General features: G+C 45.3%; 1 protein-coding gene across 3 annotated transcripts in view; it reads right to left on the reverse strand.

Annotated features, from left to right (window-relative positions):
* Positions 1–20,510, reverse strand: part of ift140 (intraflagellar transport 140 homolog (Chlamydomonas)) — a 140,960-nt gene extending 120,450 nt beyond the window's left edge. For all 3 annotated transcript variants that reach the window (XM_041206061.1, XM_041206060.1, XM_041206059.1), the window contains exons 1-8: positions 20,380–20,510; positions 18,886–19,065; positions 16,558–16,782; positions 14,987–15,108; positions 13,837–13,982; positions 11,722–11,897; positions 4,327–4,418; positions 2,019–2,125 (exon numbers count right to left, since the gene is read on the reverse strand). In XM_041206061.1, the coding sequence (XP_041061995.1) occupies positions 2,019–2,125; positions 4,327–4,418; positions 11,722–11,897; positions 13,837–13,982; positions 14,987–15,108; positions 16,558–16,782; positions 18,886–19,038 (1,021 nt within the window). In that variant the 5' untranslated portion in view covers positions 19,039–19,065; positions 20,380–20,510. The remainder of the gene's footprint in view (positions 1–2,018; positions 2,126–4,326; positions 4,419–11,721; positions 11,898–13,836; positions 13,983–14,986; positions 15,109–16,557; positions 16,783–18,885; positions 19,066–20,379) is intronic.
* Between the last annotated feature and the right edge of the window lie 77 nt (positions 20,511–20,587).

A 20,587-nucleotide genomic window follows, 5' to 3' on the forward strand; every position in this document is an offset into this window, starting at 1 on the left:
AAAGGATTCCAATAAATTGGTTAAATATGAATTCCTTCTCACAAAACCATGTTAACTGTGTCTGATTACCTTGAATTTATCTAAATGCCCTGCTATAATGTCTTTAATAATTGTGCCTAATATTTTCCCTATGACAGATGTTAAGCTGTTGGGCCTGTAGTTGTCCTGCCCTGTTCATTTAATGAATGAAACGTCAGCAGCAAATGAAGCAGGTACTCAGTAGAGCGCATACTTCTGCCACACTGTGTTAACTCAAGGTTATTACAATACACCTGTAAAGTGATGGAAGGGGTCATCAACAGTGCTATCAAGCAGCACTTGCTTAACAATAACCTGCTCAGTGATGCTCAGTTTGGGTCCGCCAGGGTCACTCAGCTCCTGATCTCATTGCAGCCTTGGTTCAAACATAGATAAAACTCCAGAGGTGAGGTGAGAATGCCTACCCTTGACATCAAGGCAGCATTTGACCAAGTGTGACATCGAGGAGCCCTAGCAAAACTGGAGTCAATGGGAATTGTACAAAGGAAGATGGTGGTGGTTGTTTGGGGTCAATCATCTCAGTTTCAGGACAACCCTGCAGGTGTTCCTCAGGGTAATGTCCTAGGCCCAAGCATCTTAGCTGCTTCATCAATGACCTTCCTTCCATCAAAAGGTCACAAGTGGGGATGTTCGCTGATGAGCGCACAATGCTCAGCACCGTTTGCAACTCCTCCGATACTGAAGCAGTCCATGTCCAAATGCAGCAAGACCAGGACAATATCCAGGCTTAGGCTGACAAGTGGCAAGTAACATTCACGCCACACAAGTGCCAGGCAATGACCATCTCCAACAAGGGAGAATCTAACCATCATCCCTTGACATTCAATGGCATTACCACTGCTGAATCCTCCACTATCAACATCCTGGGGTTACCATTGACCAGGAACTGATCTGGACTAGCCATATAAATACTGTGGCTATAAGACCAGGTCAGAAGCTAGGAATCCTGCAGCAAGTAACTCACCTCCTGACTCTCCAAAAGCTGTCCATGCTCTACAAGGCACATGTCAGGAGTGTGATGGAATACTCCCCACTTGCCTGGATCCAACAACACTCAAGAAGCTTGACACCATCCAGGACAAAGCAGCCCGCTTGATTGGCACCCTATCCACAAACATTCACTCCCTCTACCACTGACAGACAGTGGCAGCAGTGTTTACCATCTACAAGATGCACTGTAGGAGCTCACCAAGCCTCCTCAGACAGCACCTTCCAAACCCACGATCACTACCATTTAGAAAGACAAGGGCAGTAGACACATGGGAACACCATCACCTGGGAGTTCCTCTCCGGGCCACTCACCATCCTGACTTGGAAATATTTTGCTGTTCTTTTACTGTCGCTGGGTCAAAATCCTGGAACTCCCTCCCTAAAAGCACTGTGGGTGTACCTACGCCACATAGACTTCAGCCATTCAAGATGGCAGCTCACCACCACCTTCTGAAGGGCAATTAGGGATAGGCAATAATTGTTGGCCTAGCCAGCGACGCCCACATCCCATGAATGAATAATGAAAAAAAACAGGCTCTTCCTTAAGGCTTTTCCCTACCTAGTTGATGCCCTGTAACTGCAAAGCTGAAAAAATAAATCATTTTATTAAATGTTTCCATCTCACTGAGGAGACTTCAGGCCAGTCAACATCCAACAACCTGCTCTGAAACTCTTCATATTTTGAAAGCTGTAACAAAGTGCACCACAGTAGCTGAGACAATCCACAGTATTCTAAAACAATCAACAACATTCTAAATAAAACAATGCACAGTATTCTAAAAAAGAAGTCAATTTGTCCCATCTCCCAATGTTAACAAATCCTTTACAAAATTCCAGGATCCGCATTTGCATCTTTGCCAAAAGCGAATTGGTTCTTCCTTGGGCTTTAATTATTCTTTAAGATTTCTCAAGAGCTGCAGTTTGTGGATTTTCATTATCATATTTGCAGTGTGGAGAAAGTAGAAGGCTATGGCAAGGTACAGACCTACCTTTACTTTCACAGTAAGAGATGCAATTTATGATTTCTCCAGTGCTATACCCCAGGTGTTCATCTGGTGTCAAAGTATAATTCTCATTTTTATCCAAATCCCAGAGCCTGATGGAAAATAGCACAAAGTTAATGAAAGATCACTTCATCTTGTTTCTCTCAAAGTAGGTACATTAAAAGATGCCATAAGACCCACAGACACATTACACAGTGCAATTTACACGTGCCATCTCTCATATCAGATAGCAAAAAGTTAGGCTAAAAGTTTTTCAAAAGGTGAAACTGGCACAAAACTGTGATTTTTGATTTAATATAGGTACACTAACTAGAAGAGGATCCAAACTTCATGACTGTGATCAACAAAATGACACAGAGGACATCGGTAAATAAAAGTTATCAATTGTAGAACTGATTGGAAAAACTCTTCACTTAAACACGCTAAGGGTGAAATATTTAAACGTAACAAATTAAATGACAGTCCATGAAAAAAGTGAACATATACTTATTTGTCATTATAATGTTTTCAAGATTAGTTTCATATCCCGCTACCATCTAATTTACCACACATTTGGTTTTTCTGCAGATCTGACCATCATCACTATTGGGCACATTATCAGTCCAAACCTCCTGTGGACTGCATTGTACTGGCAAAGTAACATGACCAAGCCTGGAGTAAATTGTCTGGGAGAAATATTATCCTAATACTTGGCTCTTTTCAGTTGGAAAGAAAATTAAAGAATTTTCCAGAGTGCTTCACAGCCAATGAAGTACTTTTGAAATGAAGTCACATTGTAAAGTAGGGGAACGCAGCAGCCAATTTGCACAAAGCAAACTCCCACAAACATTGAAGTTGCCAGAGGGATAAATATAGGTCAGGGCACTGGAAGAACTCCCCTTGTTAGTCTTTCAATAATGCCATGGATTTTTTTACATTCAACTGAAAAGTCAGGCAGGCCTCAGTTTAACATCTCGTCTGAAAGGCTGACTCTCTGACACGGCAGTCAGACATATATCTGATGGACTACTACATTGAATGCCACGTTCATTTCTGAACTAACAAGTTCCCTAGCATTTGTTATGAAAACATGGCTTATAGAATCAGCAACTTATGAGAACTATACTACCCTTCAACACCTTGACATTCACAGAGATAGGTAAGGAACCAAAGTTTGTGTGTCAAAAACAGGGGATGCTGTAGAGTGCCACAACAATGGAATCTTAATAAGGTGAGCTACCCATTCCTGTTTGAATGAACTGTGATCTATTTTATCTTCTAAATATCATGGAGAATTTTTCCTTGTGAAGAATTCACTCCTGTGTTCCTGCTTAAAGGAATCCACAGAAAAAGTAGTCAGTTTTTTTTCAATATTATCCCAATCTCATGAAGTGAATCAGTTTGACATGTTCATTCACACCTATTTTTTAAAACTGTAATTTGCTTTGTTTACAATAATAGTGTGAAAAATAAAAGTAGCCTTTTTTCTTATTTGTAGGCTCCTCACCAACAATATGAATCTCTAGGGATATAAATCAAAGTTGGGGAGAGTGGCCAGGGAATGCAGATGGGATGGGGGAAAGAGTGGACGGGGAAAAATGTGCACAGGGTTGGAGAGCAAACGGGAGAGTATGAACCAAGTGGGAATAGTAAAAGGGGGAATGTACATTGGGTTCAGGGCATGGGGGAAGAGAAATGGGGAACAGCCAGATCTCTGGTCTCTTGATGTTAGGCTTGTGATTTTAGAAGCAGTGCAACACTGGGCTTCCTCACACCACTCCTACATTTATACTTTATAACTGAGGAAAGATTCCTATTTTAATAAAAAAATACTTGTTTCTAGGTTGAGAACCAGAAAGCAAATTGGTTCAAATCTTCTCAATTCAGGACCAAACCTTGGGATTTATTTGAGACTCTACAAAAATTAAAAGAATAGAAGACCAAGTATGCAGCTTAATTAATTATGCTGTAAACTAAACCTTGGTATCCTAGCAACAGTGTCAAATTTGGTTAAATCTCTTGACAACAGATATTCTTGGCCCTAGCTATTGTCAATACTCACATGATTTTCAAAACAAACAAAACATGCACAATAACTCTCAGCACAGGTCATTAAATTCAACAGGTGAGAGTCAGAGTCAGTTTTCATATAAAATACGACTGAAAATTTATAAAAGTCACAGGATACTGTAATAAAATAAACAACATTTTAAACCTTCATGCAAACTGCATGACACTTCACCATGCTGCCCTAAGCCCCAGAATCCTCTCCCAACACTGAAGTGAAATGGCCTACTACCCATCCAGTTCTCACCTAATAACTATCTCGCCTGTGGCTGTAATGAGAAGGCCACTCTCCACCCAGATAATATCAGCTTTTGGGCCTGCCTTTCCGCTCAGCTTTACCTGCAAACAGAAACAAAGACAGGTGCAGGTACAATGGAAACCTTGGAAAGACACATTTACTCAAATAGACAATATATTGAATAGACAATAAACATTTCAGATAGCAGACTGCTGATGGAAGAACCACAGTCCCAACTAAGACACACGTCATGTTCAAGCTTTAATGATTCATGCCAAAGGTGTTATTTTCATCCACCAGTTTTTTGCCACCCCCTGAGGCAGTAACCCTTGCTGGTATAATGATCCATTCCTACAGCTGGTCCTATAGCTTAAGCAACTAAAACATATGCCAGGTAGTAAGTCTTTTTCCACATGTTTAATTGTGCAAATGTGAAATGAGAATATTTCCAAGCAACCGTCTGTGAAACTTGTGAGAAATAAACAGAAATGTTACACAAAAAGTTAACAACTTCTGCTCCACTTCTTTATCCAAAAGCTACTATCAGCATTCATTTCCAAATCAGTCACAGACTGCTGGTTAAATATTAATTAAATGCAAACAAACTAGAATATAATTTCTATCTGAAAGTGGATGCATGTATAATGCAAGGAAATTCACAGAATAAAACATACAAATATAATCCTCCAGGGTTTGCCATCCTGAGATCTCTAGCAAATCATCATACTGTTTGCCATTCACTTTAGGTCATCCAAAACTTGAAGTCCTGTTTGCCCATCAACTCTGTCTTCATTGGCCTACATTGGTTCCCAGTCATGCAATACCTCAATTTTTAAATTCCCATCCCTGTTTTCAAATTCGCCATGGCCTCACCTCTCCCTGTTTCTGCAACCTCCCCCAGTCCCACAACCTTCTTGATATCTGTGCTCCTCTAATTCTGGCCTCTTGAGAATCCCCAGTTTTAATCACTCCACCAGTGGTGGCTAGGTCTTCAGCTTCCTGGGCCCTAATTCCCTCCCTAAAACTCTCTGTCTCTCTAACTTTCTCTCCTCCTTTGGAACGTTCCTTAAAACCTCTCTCTTTGACCAAGCTTTTAACTAGCTAAAACATTGGGAGGAATTTTCCAAGCCTGGCGGGCTGCATTTCCTGCCATCGGTTGGCAGTGAGGTAATTGTAATACATTAGCATATAATTAAAAGGCCATCCCGCCAGGCTCTTGGAACCCCGCTGTATTGTCCGTTCACGTCAGTGGGAAAGCACGCCGACGTGTTTCACAACAGAATGCAGGCGACATGCACTTGGCTGCCTTCACTTCGGGGGAACTGAGGTGAGTGAGCAGCAGCATTCTCCACAGCTTGCCTGTTTTTTTATAGGCCTCAGGGGCGCCGAGGGAAACTGTTTCCTGGCCCCGCAGGCGACTGCTGAGGGGTGGGGGATGTCTGAGAGCAAGAGCTCACCAGCCTTGGAGGTGACTGCTGAGGGGTGGGGGTTGTCTAGGGGCAAGTGCTGGCCAGCCTTGGAGGCAACTACTGAGGGGGTGGAGGGTTCAAATGCTGCCCTGGCGCTGCATCCTGCGCACAGGCAATCGAGGTGGGGGGCAGGGTAAGTGAGGGAAATGGCCATGCATTAGGGACACTTGTATAAACTGACAATGCATCTGTAATTAAGACGGATCAGGCCCAGCCACAGTGATATGATTGGGGTCAGGCTCCTCACCTGCCCATCCATGCAAGCATTGTGGAGGCACCAAAGGGCCACCAAGCACTCCATACCTTACCCCGCCCCTGGCACTCCCCATCCCCCGGGCACTGACTTTAAGTCCGCCACCACTTTATTGGACGGCACACATTGTACAATCTCCTCGCCAACACTGGCCATGTAGCAGTCACTGCTGGAGGTGCTCACAGCCCCTTGCAATCTCAGCATCCTGGTTTAGACCAGTCCCCCCCATGTTGCAGGTTGACAGGGCAGCCACGCATTGCATTCATCTCTGGCCATCTGAGGGGTGACCAGCACTCTCCAGGAAGCATTAAGGGGCTGTCACACAGGGCCAGGAAAGGTGCTAAGTACAACCATGATAACCACGTCTCTCTCTTTCATGCTACAGGAGGACCACATCAGGATCATGGATCCTGGTGACCTAGCTGTATGTCTGATGGCCTACAGAGAACATAGAAGACAGAAGAGAGCACAACTGAGGCACCTGGCTGTGCAAAGGCAGGAGCAGCAACATCGCGAAGGGGCAGCAGGGGCTCCCGCACACTGTTCGGGAGTGACAGCGAGCCGTGGCTGGTCGGTGCCTAGCGATACCCAAGGTCTATAGACGCAGCCTGCCATTCCTGCAGATGACTGAGAATCAGTTTCGCCAACAACTGTGCATGTCTAGGGACCTGGTGGCTCACACCTGCCACTTACAGCAGGACTTGGCGCCAAGGTGACATGGAGGGCATCCACTGCCAGTGTCTGTGAAAGTGACCACGGTGCACAATTTCTATGCCAATGGCTCCTTTCAGGGCTCCACAGGTGACTCTGTGGGATTTCACAATCCACCACCCACAAATGCATCCACAAGGTCACGGATGCCATCTTCTCCATGGCACAGAATTTTGTGCATTTCACCTGGGACCGGGACAGCCAGGAAGCAAGGGCCATTGGATTCGCCCCGATCTCAGGATTCTCATAGGTGCAGGGTACGATTGACTGCACTCATGTGGTGCTCAAGTCTCCATTGCTACACTCAGTGGACTTCATCAACCGCAAGGGCTTCCACTCACTGAACATGCAGCTGGTATGCGACCACCAGAAATGCATTCTGCAGGTATGCGCACGGTTTCCAGGAAGTGTGCATGACGCCTACATCCTGAGTCGCTCACAGATCCCTGGAGTCTTCCAGGGTCCACAGAAGCTGCACGGTTGTCTCCTTGGGGACAAGAGCTACCCGCAGAGGCCATGGCTGATGACATCCGTGCGGCGGCCTCAGACTGCAGCACAGCGACGCTATAATGAGGCTCATGCACAGCTCGCAACTTGGTGGAGCAGACCATCAGGATGCTGAAGATGCGGTTCTGATGCCTGGACTCTCTGGTGGAGCCCTACAATACAGTCCGGAGAGGGTGTCACGCATCGTCATCGTCTGCTTTAAAACCTGGCGCTGCAATGGGGAGAGGAGCTGGTTGAGGAGGATTGGATGAGCTGCATGTCTCCTCCGATGAGGAGAACACTGACGGGGATGAATGTGAGGGGGTCTTCAGTGGTGACGACGACAGGGATGAGGCTCTTTCACTGGCTAGGCGAGGCAGGCACATGCAGAAGGCCCTCATAGCTGCCAGATTTGTGGAAGATGATGATGACATGCAGTGAGGTGTCCCCATGGATCCTCACATCGCAGTTGTGAAAGTTTGACTCCAGTCTGGCTTATCTCAGCGCCAATACCCTCTGTGACAATGCTCCTGTCATGGAAGTGCAATGGAGGCCCTAATAGTCGCTCGATCGCAGGAGAATGATGACAACATGCAGAGTGGACATGGCCTATGAGAATGTCTGACTCCTGTCTGGCCGAGGGCAGCTCGCTTGGGCTCCATGATCAGGGCCATCTCAGAGACACAGTCATGAAACTTTAGATGTATCTGATGCTGTGTCCGCCTTCAGCACCTCAGCTCTTCAGGAGCTGGTGCGTAGCATCATTGGTTGCAGATGCTGGTGTGATGGGGGCCAGCCCCACCTTAAAAGTGCTGAGAGCACACAGAGAGTATGAGAGAACTCTGTGGCACCTGCCCACTACATTCTGGTAACAATGACCAGCACTGCCGAGGTGCAGGCATCAGTAATATTTCCAGAGAGTGTGAGGCTGGACCATCACTGTGGTCTGAAAGCCACACAGAGCAAAGGGAAGACGCCCTGGATTGAGACACCTGCCTTTTATCTTGTACAGAAAGGTTTCACATCTGAGTGACAAGAACACTGCTCATCAGAACAAGAAGCCAGAAGTAGGGAGACATTCTTGGGAGTTTATTGACAATAGTGAACATTATGTACAAATGATTAACACCCATGCCCAGGCTGTATAACTAATTCTACTTAACTTTCCTAACACTGCCGCTACATCTGGTGCTCCCCAGACATCCACAGTGGAGATGGAGGCAGCCTGCAGGCTTCCTCTGGAGGGCTGAGACTTGGAGGGCCCCGGCCTGCTTTTGGGATCCTGCTGTGTGGCAGTGGTACCCTCCTCGGCCTGTGAAGCTGGATCTGTGGAGGTCACTGGAAGAGCTGAGTCAGGTGGACCAGTTACTCCTAGAATCGCCTGGGTGGATGGCCCTGGAGCGTGCACCTGCTGATTCTCCTCCCTATGGATGCCCGAGGGACTCTGGCTGACTCTGTGAGCGGAAGGGATAGCTGGAGTGAGAACGAACTGCCCAGCATCCCTCTCGTGTACACTGTTGGAGGCCAACAATAGGATCAGCGATGGAGTTAAACCCGCGCAGCAATGCAGGAGTGACATCCTGGACCAAGGTCTCCAAGGCAGCCGCCATCCTGCCAGTGTGTTGACCTCGGTGCATTGCAATGCCAGTGCTATCACCTCAGTCTGAAGATGGACGGACTCCTCCATCATGCCTTGCAATCTGAGAAGTGCAGTGGCCATCCCTTCCTGTTGTTCCCAAGCTTGCCTTTGCAGCTCCAGCAACTGTGCCATGACCGAGTCCAGAGGCTCATCACCTGACTCGGATTCAGCAACATTCTGGCCTCCAGCGGTACTTTGAGTGCTGGGGACCTGGGAACTCCCTGCCTTCGCCTGTTGTGGATCAAAAAGTGCAATGTGCTCACCAGATTGTGGTCCCAAGGCTACTCAAAAGCTAGGTCTCACCGAGGTGTGTGTCTCTGCACTGGTAGAGGGTGTGGGTGAGCACTGTGATAGGACTTCAGGGAGGGTGCCTTCAGATCCCTCTTCAGAAGATTCTTCAGAACTTGCTTGGAGGCTCTGGGTTGTGGACTCCGTCGGCTGCTTCCCAGATGTGCCTGCGAAAGCAAGGGGAGATAATTAGTGCATGGCAGTGGCCTGTGATGGAGGACACATCACTCACAGCATGGTTGTCTGATGGATATTGCGCTGCTGGATCCTCACTTTTAGAGCAGCGCCGACCTCACCATCAGCACAAGACCGGTCATCGCCAGCCAGCTGGATGTCTGCTTACAAATTCTGTCAGAACTTTGAATTCTGGCATCCCTCCACCTGTCTGCGGCCTTTCCCTCCTGTGTGAGCCAGTTTGTCCTGCATGGATAGAGATGGGGAGAATGTATCAGGGCGCCTGCCTGGCCAGGTGATAAGTATGCCTGGCCTGAGTAGGTGGTGAGTGGTCCCATGGATGGGATGAGGACAATGATGGTGTGTGAGAAAGAGTGAATGGTGATGTCTCTTGCACCGGCAGTGAGTGAGGGCCCTGTGGGTGTGTGATGGGTTTGTAGTGTGTGAGTTGGGAGTGATGAAAAGTGTGACTTCCCTGGCAGAACGGAAGAGATCATTCACCCTTTTGCGGCACTCGGTGGCTGTCCTCGTCTGAAGGGCATTGGCACTGACCACCGCTGCCACCGCCTCCCAAGCCAGGTTGGTGACATTGCTACCCATCCTGCAGCCAGAGTGGGGGTACAGCACATCCTGGCGGGCCTCCACGACACCCAGCAGTTGTTCGAGGGACCAGTCGTTGAAGCGGGGGGCTGCAGTCTTTTTTCATTTGCAGGCCATGTCTCCCAGGCAGCGGTGGTGAGCTGGCGGCGATGAGCACTTTGCTGGCGGCTGCCTTTTAAAGATGGCGGCTGGTGTGATGCAACAGCGGAGTGATGGCAAGCGAGCGAATGAGAGCCCGCCCGCCATGGAAACGGCGTGTTTCGCAGAAGTGAACATATAATGAGGCTGGCGGGGGAAGATATGACGTGAAAACCCGCCATTTTCGTTGGTGGGTAAGACTCTATTTTACTTGCCTGCTACTGCACTTAGTGCAATTCTGGGAAAATTCCGCCCAATATCTCCTTACGTGGCTCAGTGCCATAATGTCCCTGTGAAGCGCCTTGGGATGTTTTATAACGTTAAAGGCACTACATAAATACAAGTTGCTGCATTGCTACCTGGTTAAATATAGTTTCAAGCATACATAGCTAAAAGGTTCCCGGTTTGATGCCTAGGCTGTATTGACTTGATTAATCTCAGCCAGGCTTCAGCAGCCCCAGATAAGTGAGCGTAAAAGAATAATCAGCCTGTGCTCCACTCACAATTGTGAAGCTGCGACAGATTCGGGCTCAACTGTGATTCCATGGCATGATTGATTAGCCTAAAGACACAGTATCTAAACTTACAAAGAATAGTCAGCGTGAGGCAGTGTGTGGAACTGTGCCAAGAGAGAAGGGAGAAAATTGGGGAAAAAATGGTGATACAGATTGAGGACTGACAACAGCAATATCCACTTTAGAAGATACAGGTGTGTAAAGGGCTTCAACAGGAGCTTGTAACATTTACGTTGTCTTCAGGAGTTATTTCATTTTACAGGATAGAGTGGGCAAGTTTCAAGGTTCCCCGACACCACAGAACCACTGCACTGGTAGACTTATCTGGAAGCAGCTCCAAAAAGGCTAAACCATCAGCTCCAGTCTGAGAAGTCAGTATTGAGCACCGTCCTTATGCTGCCATTGTTGAGCAGTTCCAAACATTGAGCAACACTATGCACTCTGCCAACATTGTGATGGCCCTCCCAGAGTTGAATATTGGTCGTCGAATGATGTCCTGCACCCTCCCAGCACAGTCTACTGTTGGATTAGCCATCCACCATTAATTGTCATCCAAGATAGTTCCAGGCATCAATCCTCTTGTGTCTATAACCTATGTCATCCAAGCAAATTTACTGATGCATCTACAGATGTGCTCCTCTTTAAACTCCTTTAAATATTCTGTTATATGATGTAATATCATCACATGTCACTTGGAACACGTGCAAACACAAAACACAACAGTTATCTCCCACAGAATACAAAGCGTCCAAGAGGGTAATATTTTTCTATGCTTCTTTATGTCTGGTACCCTGTCTCTCACTTGTTATTAGCAGTGTCCCTGATTGGCTGTACTGCTTTGGTCCGTTCCTATGCTGACACACTGTACTATTGGCAATGCTCCTCTGCTCAAATTCAACAGCACTGCAGCCACAGTCTCAGGAATGGTGCATAGCTTACAATGATGAGAAACCAAAACAGAGCAAAAATGAACAAAGGGAGAAAAGAAAGAAAGTGCAAAGAGATAGTATTACCAACACAATCAACAGGTGAGAAGAATCCCTGAAATAGTTAGTACTCTGTATGTTATCTATAACAATTGAGATTAGGGATTTCCTAAAGTCCTACAGACACCGGCATACATGCTCCTACCTTCATAAGCTCTTGACTTGTTCCATCAAGACCAATACTGTGCTGGGATAGGAAAAGTGCTTCAGTCACAACCATCAGGATTTCCTTCCCCTCCATATACATGAGTTTTTTGATTGGTCCATCAGTGCAGAGGACCTGCAAGCTCTTCCCTTTTTCATTAACATGATACACAGTCCCTAATTTAGAGAAATGAAAAAAGAAAATGCTGGAACCATTCAGCAGGTCTGGCAGCATGTGTAGCACATATTTTTTTTTATAAATTAGAGCATTTTAACTTAGAGAATACAGGTTAGCCCTGCTGGCCCCAAGCTGCACAAGTGGGCAACACCCACGAACAAAACATACGACTAGAAAAGGCAGTGGAAACCACTCACAATAAAAATGCTGAAGGGAAAGCTTGACACAGTACAGCATAAGAAAACTTCCCATTTAGAAAAAGTTACATAAAGGGTCTGAAAAATGGATCTGAATCAGGAGATGTTTAAATATAGTGTACCAATAAAAGTTAGTGACAGACCTGTCCCCATTAGTATCATACCCCAGTTTTATACAGCGTGAGACCTGTCCCCACAAGGACTGTACCCCAGTGTCAAGCAATGACAGACCTGTACTGTAACCCAGCCATAACCTAAATTTGGAAGTACAAAATCTCCAATTTTGTTGGGTGTCTTCACAACTAAAGGCCACAGAGTATGAATGCTTCCACTCACCCATCATTGTGCATAGTGAGTTGCAAGTGAGAACAATGCAACTTTGATAAAGTCAAAAATTATATCAGATCTCTAATTGCGTCATATTAGTCTGTTGAGTAAACAGGTACTGCAGTATTTTAAAATAATCTTCATTTCAGTTGAACTATATATGCAATACAAATAATTTTTGTTTCCTTCAGCTTTAAGAATGGAGCATAACAGAATATGCAGGAGAACGAACACATGTCTAGGGTTTTATACACTGCAAAGTAACTAACATCAAGATTTATACCTTGAGGAGACTCTTCCAGAAGGCAGCCCAGTGAATTACAGGCAGCAAATCACAGCAGAACAAATTAAACAGATAGAAATGTATAGAAATGTCACAACTGAAACTCAGAATGCAGCATAACAGGTCACGAGTCTCAGAGACATTCTCCTGACCAACAATACAAGGTGCATAGCAATCTTACTCTCACTCCCCAACCTAACCTTATGGTGCAGAGTGCTCTCTTTCTCCATTCCCACCCTTGCCTCACAGTGAGCAGCAGTCGCACCCTCACTCCCCACACTTACCTCACTGTCTGCAACACTTTCTTCCTCCCTCCCCACTCTTATCTCACACTCCATTACTGGGTGCTGATCATTTTTCCAAGCATATGAGACTGCATTAAATTGAGTCACAGGGCAAGCTACGTTGTTACTTAGATGTTAATTTTACTCAAGCTAATGGATGATACCATCTTCAAAGTAAAACACCTTTATAGCCAAGAAACCTGATGGCTTTTAGTTTTTTTGATTGTGCTGTTCCACACCTGGGACAACACAATTCCATTAGTCACATTTGCATTTGGACCACCAGATTTTGTGTCTTTCTATGAGTTTGTTCGCTATAGAAGTAGTAAGCTCTATGGACTCATTAGCATTTGTAATCATTGCAGATTGTCTGCAGTTATACTGGATTTTTCCTAATTCTGTTTCTGTGTAAATAGGCCTGTATGCATCAGTCCAGTGCTGTGCTATTTTCCACTCTCAGATGACAAAAGAATGTACATACGTAATTTACTTTGATCAAAGTTAATTGTTAGATCTGGGTTATATTAACCTAAACACAAGAAATAGAGGTTTCAGTTTGTAGGAGATTGATTTACTTATAGTAAAAAAGATGTTGGAGAATAGCCCAAACTAAAATGACACCAATGTTCAGGAGAGGAAATCAAATAACTTTTGTTCATATTTCAATTTTTTTATGGATGCGAAAATTTCTAAAACTTGAAAAATACTACCCTCCACCTCTTCTCTTGGAATACATCATTCTTCGTTGTGATTACTGTAACCATTGGAAACTACATTGCTCAGCATTTTCATGTAACTTTAGAGCAGATTGCAATGTTTAAAGTTATCCAGAGTGCATTTTGCTCACCATCTGTTACACTGACAAAACATGTGATTCCTTGCTGAAGTCCAACTTTAAATGGTGCATCCCCTTTTCCAACCTTTTTCCAGTTGAACATATCCAAAGCATTTTCATCCCCACTTACTGCAGCTTTAGCCAACTGTACAAGATCCCTGCAGAATGAAGTACTCCAGTCAGTCACATTATTCTGTTTATCCAGTCAGCTATCAACACAAATACCAGCTCCAGCTAACAAGTAACAGCAATACAACATAAGATAAGCTTCAATTTTGCTGAATCTGTACTGGACTGGAGATCAAGCTGGCACGCTCTCTTTTAGGAGTTAGTAGGCTCATACTTATGTCATCTTATCACTTGTCACAGAGAAATTTCAAAGTACTTCACATATTTTCAAGTGCAATGTTATTACATGGTCAAATACAGCAACCATTTTACATGTGGCAAGAACCGACAATGATCAGTCAAACTATTTCTGATGGTGTTAGTGAAGGAGAAATACTGGCCAGGACACCTTCTTTAAGGTGATTTATGGGATCTTCAACCTCCACAGGATTGGGCAAACAGCCTCATTTTGATATTGTGTCAGGAAAATGACACCTCCGACAATGCAGCATTCCTTTAGTGCTGCAATGAGATATTAGTCTAGATTATGTGTTCAAGTCCCGGACTTGGGCTTGAATTCTCAGCCACATGAGACAGAACCACAACCATATGACACGGGGAGGCAGAGACAATACTGGTATTGTCACTGGACTAGTAATGCTCTGGGGACCTGGGTTCGAATCCCACCACGGCAGATAGTTGAATTTGAAGTCTAATGATAACCACGAAACCATTGTCAATTGTTGTAAAAACCCATCTACAGGGAAGGAAATCTGATATCCTTACTTGGTCTGGCCTACATGTGACTCTAGGTCCACAGCAATGTGGTTGACTCTTAACTGCCCGCTGAAATGGTCTAGCAAGCCACTCAATTCAAGGGCAAATAGGGATGGGCAACAAATGCTGGCCTCGCCAGTGACCCCCACATCCCATCAATAAATAAAAAAAAGAAGCAAGAGTGCTAACTCACACCTGACATATCAGTCCTCCAACTGTCATGAAGTGTTAGGCTGCAAAGAATGTTACTTGAATGATAGGTTTAAATTGTACTTACTCTCCTGGGGCAGGAGGTTTGAAGATACAGTGGCTCAGCTGCTTGCCAAAATCTTGTTTACCAACTGGTGATCCTTGCACTCGCCCATGCTGATCCACCCGCCACACCATCAGAACTCCAGCCTGGTGGCAACCAAATTAAGGTATACCGGAAAAGGAAACATTTAAATTTTTTGCTATTGCAACTAGTCATTGAGTGCTGAGAAAATGTAAGACCCATCTCCAATATCTACAGTCTACTGCCTAACCAATTTTACAGCTAACACTCAATTTATTTGGACTCAAGTTATGATTCAAGCATCCTACAGAAAATGACCAACTTGTATCTCAGAACTCAATATTTGTACAGGATTCAAAAATTTCTCAAGGTCCACTTTATGAATTTCTATCCTTTCTATAAAAGAAACTGAACAACACACCAGTGCATGATTACATCACAGCTGAAATGACTTATTACTGTTATAAACTAGCAACGTTCATTTCTTTACAATAGAGGCTTTATAACATTTTTAAGGGTATGTGAGGAACAAGGAGGAGAAAGGGATCTGAGAAGGTGGATTATGGAGTAAAAGACTACAGATTAGATGGACTGAAGGTGGCACAGAAACAAGCCAACCATAAAATGGAATGTACTGGCAAGAAGGGAATTTTGTACACCAGACAATAGGAAATTTATCACCAGTTATGTCCGGTCTTCAACAGTAACATAGCTCATTATTCACAGGGCTCATAAAAAAAGTAATCCAGAGCAGTCAGTATTCGGTAGGTGTCATAAATTGGGAACACTTACCATTGCAAGTCACATGGTTATGAATGGTTAAAGGATTGCTCAAGAGGAATATTCGGAGATGTTTGTTACCAACATGAATCAATGGCCTGTGTTTTCACGGGTAGTCAAAACCAGCTTCTTCCTGGAATGGCATTTATGGATTTTTACAATCCAGCATTTTCATTTTGATTTGTGTGCCATTCCACAAATTACTAGATATTTTTAAGCCAATTTCAACTTGCCATGGTGCCATATGAACTCTCAACCTTTGGAGTGCTAGTACAGTATCATAATGATTACACTGCTGTAACATATTATGTAAATGTTGTTGATAATAAAATATTTCAAATCCACACTTCACATTGAGGAGGCACTACAGGAGGCAGAACAGAACATCAAGTTCTCAGACTCCCTCAGTCAATTGCTAAGAGCCTTTGACTCTATGGGACACTTTTGAACAATGGTCTATGAAGCAATCATTCATAAGATTCCTCATTTTCTTGCATTAAAATCCTTTAGATTGTTGTCATCAAGTTTCTTTAAAATTACATTACGTCAGAACACTGTCCTGGCAATAATCTCAACGTCCTGTCTCGTAATCAAAACTGAAAATGCTGGGAACAGTCAGCAAGTCAGGCAGCATCGTAGAGAGAGAAACAGAGTCAACGACCTTTTATCAGATTGATCAAAACATTAACTCTGTTTCTCTCTCCACAGATGCTGTCAGATCTGCTAAGAATTTCCAGCATTTTCTGTTTTTATTTCAGGTTCCAGCATCTGCTTTTGTAACCTCTCTCACGTACTTTATCAGCGGAGACCAGCCGTGTGCCATTGCTGCTCCACTCCAAGATGGTGATCTGAGCTCGGTGTGTGCCAGCTGCTATCTGCTGTTCATCCGCACCCTGTTCAGACCAAAAAATCACTGCTCCAGTTTCCCAACCAATTGCTACAACCCTTTTGGAAGGATGCCAACTGATGAGCGTTGGCTGGAAGGGACGCTCAACGTGTGCATTGGGTATGTGTTCTCCCTGTAAACAAGAAGGTAGTCAACATTTAATCCCATTTAGTGTATACACCATTAACCTGCAGTGTACATGCAAAGTGTTTGAGAAGAATACACAATTATTACATCCACAGTGCAAGTTGACATGAGTTTGCTTTTAACACTTGTGCAACAATGCTGTGGGAGGGTGCATTTCAGTATGCTTCACTTCCAAACTTGAATCTTCAAATGCAGTTAATAAATGGGACATTCAAGTTGCTGTGCAAAAGGTGCATTCTTGGAACGTATTTCAGTGTTGTGCTGTGGTCTTCACATCTAGACAACACATGATCAATAAAACCAAGCAAAAACTAACTTCTTAAAACTGTTTTGGTTGCATGGGAGTTGGAGGAGGAAAAAAGATGGGAGTTTTTTTTTTAAATTTAATACTGACATCCAATAGTCCCAAGTCCTGTGGGTTGGGTTAGTTTTAAGAGTCAGAGGCCAGGGTCAGTTGGAGTGACATCATGAGTGAAGATGATAATATACTTACATTTTGTAGCTTTATTCATTGCAGTATTTCACCAAGGACTGAAACATTACAGCATGCCTACAACAGGAAGTTCATCATCCTCATTATCTCAAGCTGCTGTTGTCCAAAAAACTACAGTCTCTTGGTTCCCAAGTGACTAAAAAGGTTTATCCTGTGATGAAGAATATACAGAAAACGTCTATGACCTGAATTTTTCGGTCGTCGGGTACGTGTGACCGGCTGGCCCGGGAGCAGATGGGAAATGGGCCACTGGCTGCGATCAGCACCCAACTGTGATTTCACGCTGGCTGACCAATTAACGGCCAGTCAGTGTGAAACACATGCTGAAATGCTCAGTGATGCTGGGCTGAGGGCAGGAAGAGGATGGGCGCCAACATAACCAAGGGTGCGGGTGAGTGCTTCGGGAGAGCTCCCTGAAGGCAGACAGATGCCCCAGGGAACTGCAGACCTCCACAGGCTAAAGGACAGGAGAAAAATGCTGCAAAATATGTCCATGCAGCACAATCAAGGACCTGAAATCATACCTCATAAAAAAACTAGTCCCCAGATATCTCCTTTTATTTTATTTCCCCACGGAGATTTCATCCCACCCTGGATCAAGGTTTGAGCAAAAACACAAATACCACCTGGGAGATTGACCCTTCTGCCAACCGTAAATGTGGATGGGCCACATAAAAAAAAATTGCTGTTGACTGTATCGTTAATGCGCTTAATTGCCCACTTAATTGTCAGCGGGTGAGCTTCCGACTGCCATGTGCGCCCACTGAGCAAAATATCGCACAGCAACAAACACGGGAGAGGAGTAGCCTGTGATTGGAGGGGCAGGGAACACCAGTGGCAGAGAGTTTGCTGGGGAGAACAAGATTTCTTCTCAGAGAGAGAGGGGAGAGTATGCCACAGGCTGTGGGAAAGAGAGGCTGTCCGCCGCGGGCCCTGTGAAAGACAGGCCGCCTTCGAAACCCAGGAGTGAGACACGGAGTCCGGGTTGGAGGAGAGGTTGTGGGGAAGAGGCTGGCTGATGTATGAGAGATTGAGCATTGCGTGTGAGAGAGTGTTTGTGTTGGGGCGATGTGGGGGATAATGAGTGCATGTATTGTGGGGAAGTGAGAGAGTGCGTGTGGGGGAGTGTGGGAGTGGGAGAAAATGAGAGTGCCAGAGTGCAGGTGGAAATGAGAGAGTGAGGGCGTGTTTGCTTTACTCCCAGTCTTAGGTTTCTCGCTCACACAGTGGTTGAGGGTGAGTGAGTGAGTACCCTGAGACTGGGAGTGAGCCTGGCACACAATCTGACCCTCTGATCATTTTTATTAATTATTCTTCTTTTAACTTAACAATTTATTGCTTTGACATCACTTTATTTTTGCTCAGCATGATGCTTCTTTTCTTAATATCACAACTGTTTTTGAAATTCAGTTTAATATTGTGTCAAACTTTATCTTTCCAAAATTTGCTTATTGGCCCCTTGACTGAGAAAAAAAATGGAAATGTGCCCCTGCTCAAGTGAAAAAGTTGGACAAGCCTGGTGTAGCCAATAGCAACCAAACAAAAGTAAAGGGAACCAGGTCTTTCAGAGAGGGGAGGAAATTATGAGGTACCAACCTGCTCAAGATACACATCCACACTGCCCCCTGGAGTGCTACTGGTGCTAACAGAGGCTACTGCCAACAATGGGTGGATACGATGCCAAGCAATCTCTGATGGAGGACCCACAGTATCAGGTGCATCAATGCGATGATCAAAGTAAACTGCCATGTTAGCATAGTCAGCCTCTGTCCAATTCTGTCAGGAGACAATGCAATTTTAATATACCCCATATCAACAATAGATTAACAATTGTCAGCTCAATTCTGTATGGAAATGTGCAGTCTTTGGGTAATCCCTGTTTACCCCATTGACGGTTACAAACAGCAGCCAGTTACAGCTCCAAACAAGGTAAAGAGTGTGGAGTCACATTGGTAGCAATATTCCTTGCAACCAGTTTCAGAACTTGATTGGCAGAGATTTAGGATCGAGACGCTCCCATCCACCTCCTTGGCCAGGGTGTGGTTTGCCATGGTTTGGGGAATGGGAATGGTTTGGGGATAGTGAGGAGGGGGGTTAATGTTGTTCCGATTTAATGCTGGAGTGGGGTTGTTGTAGTGTTTTAGTGATGGGGTGCAGGGTGCTTTAATGACAAAGTGAAGTTAATGGATGGAGGTGTTTTAGTGACAGGGTGGGAGGTGTTTGAGTGATGGCATGGGGAGTATTTTAGTCATGGGGTGGGGATGTTTCAGTGATTGGGTTGCAGGCATTTTAGATATATGTGGGGCTGTTGCAATGCTTCATTGATGGGAAACGGGGGTTGGGGGTGTGTGAAGGGGGTGAGCAGGGGTGTGGAGGGGTGAGCGGGGGTGAGGTGAGTGTGTGAAAGGGATTGGGGTGTGTGAAGGATGTATGGAGGGGGTGAGTGGGTGTGTGAGGGAGGGTGAGGTGGGTGTATGAAGGGGATGGGGGTGTGTGTGGAGGGACGAGGGGGTGTGCGAGGGTGGTATGTGAAGGGGATGGGGGTGTATGAGGGGTGTGTGGAGGGTGGATGAGGGGGGTGTGCGAGGGCGGTGATCTGTGTGTGAAGGGAATGGGGGTGTGTGGAGGGGGGGTTGTGAGGCGGGGGAGGGGTTCCGGTCCCACTCTTCGCTTAAAACCTGTTACATCTCGTAACTTTTCCCCGTGTTGATGAAAGGTCATCGATGTGAAACATTAACTGTTTGTCTCTCCACAGGTGCTGTCTGATCTGCAGCATTTTCTGCTTTCATTCAAAATTTCACCATCCGTATTCTGCTTTTCGATTGGGCTGTTTTAGTGATGGAGTGGGGGATGTATTGTGCTCCCATCCCTTCTGTCGGTTGCTAACTGTTTTCCCGGTTGGTGCCGGAGGTCTACCCGATTGTGCTGTCGAATACCCAAACCAGTCGGCACATATCGCGGCTGCTCAGTTGTTATTGTGACAGCGCCCAAGTGGCGGCTGCGGCCTATCAGCCGCTACAGCCCCACATGATCCACATGAATAAAGCTAAAGCCTCCCCACGGCCCGAGGGTGACTGAAAGCGACCTTACCTGAAGCACGTCCAGTGTTGGTTCCCCACCCCCTGAAACTTTTCCCTGGTGTCGGCGCCAATTCACAATCACCTCAGCACTGGAGGCCTCGGCGTACCCACAGTTACCGTAACAACCAGCCTGAGCCGAAGCGAACGCCGGAGATTGCCGAACATTGCCGGAAATACACGAAGATTGTTAAGACCGAAGGACATTGTGGGAAACAAAA

This window comes from Carcharodon carcharias, chromosome 15, assembly GCF_017639515.1.
Source record: "Carcharodon carcharias isolate sCarCar2 chromosome 15, sCarCar2.pri, whole genome shotgun sequence".
Taxonomy (NCBI): domain Eukaryota; kingdom Metazoa; phylum Chordata; class Chondrichthyes; order Lamniformes; family Lamnidae; genus Carcharodon; species Carcharodon carcharias.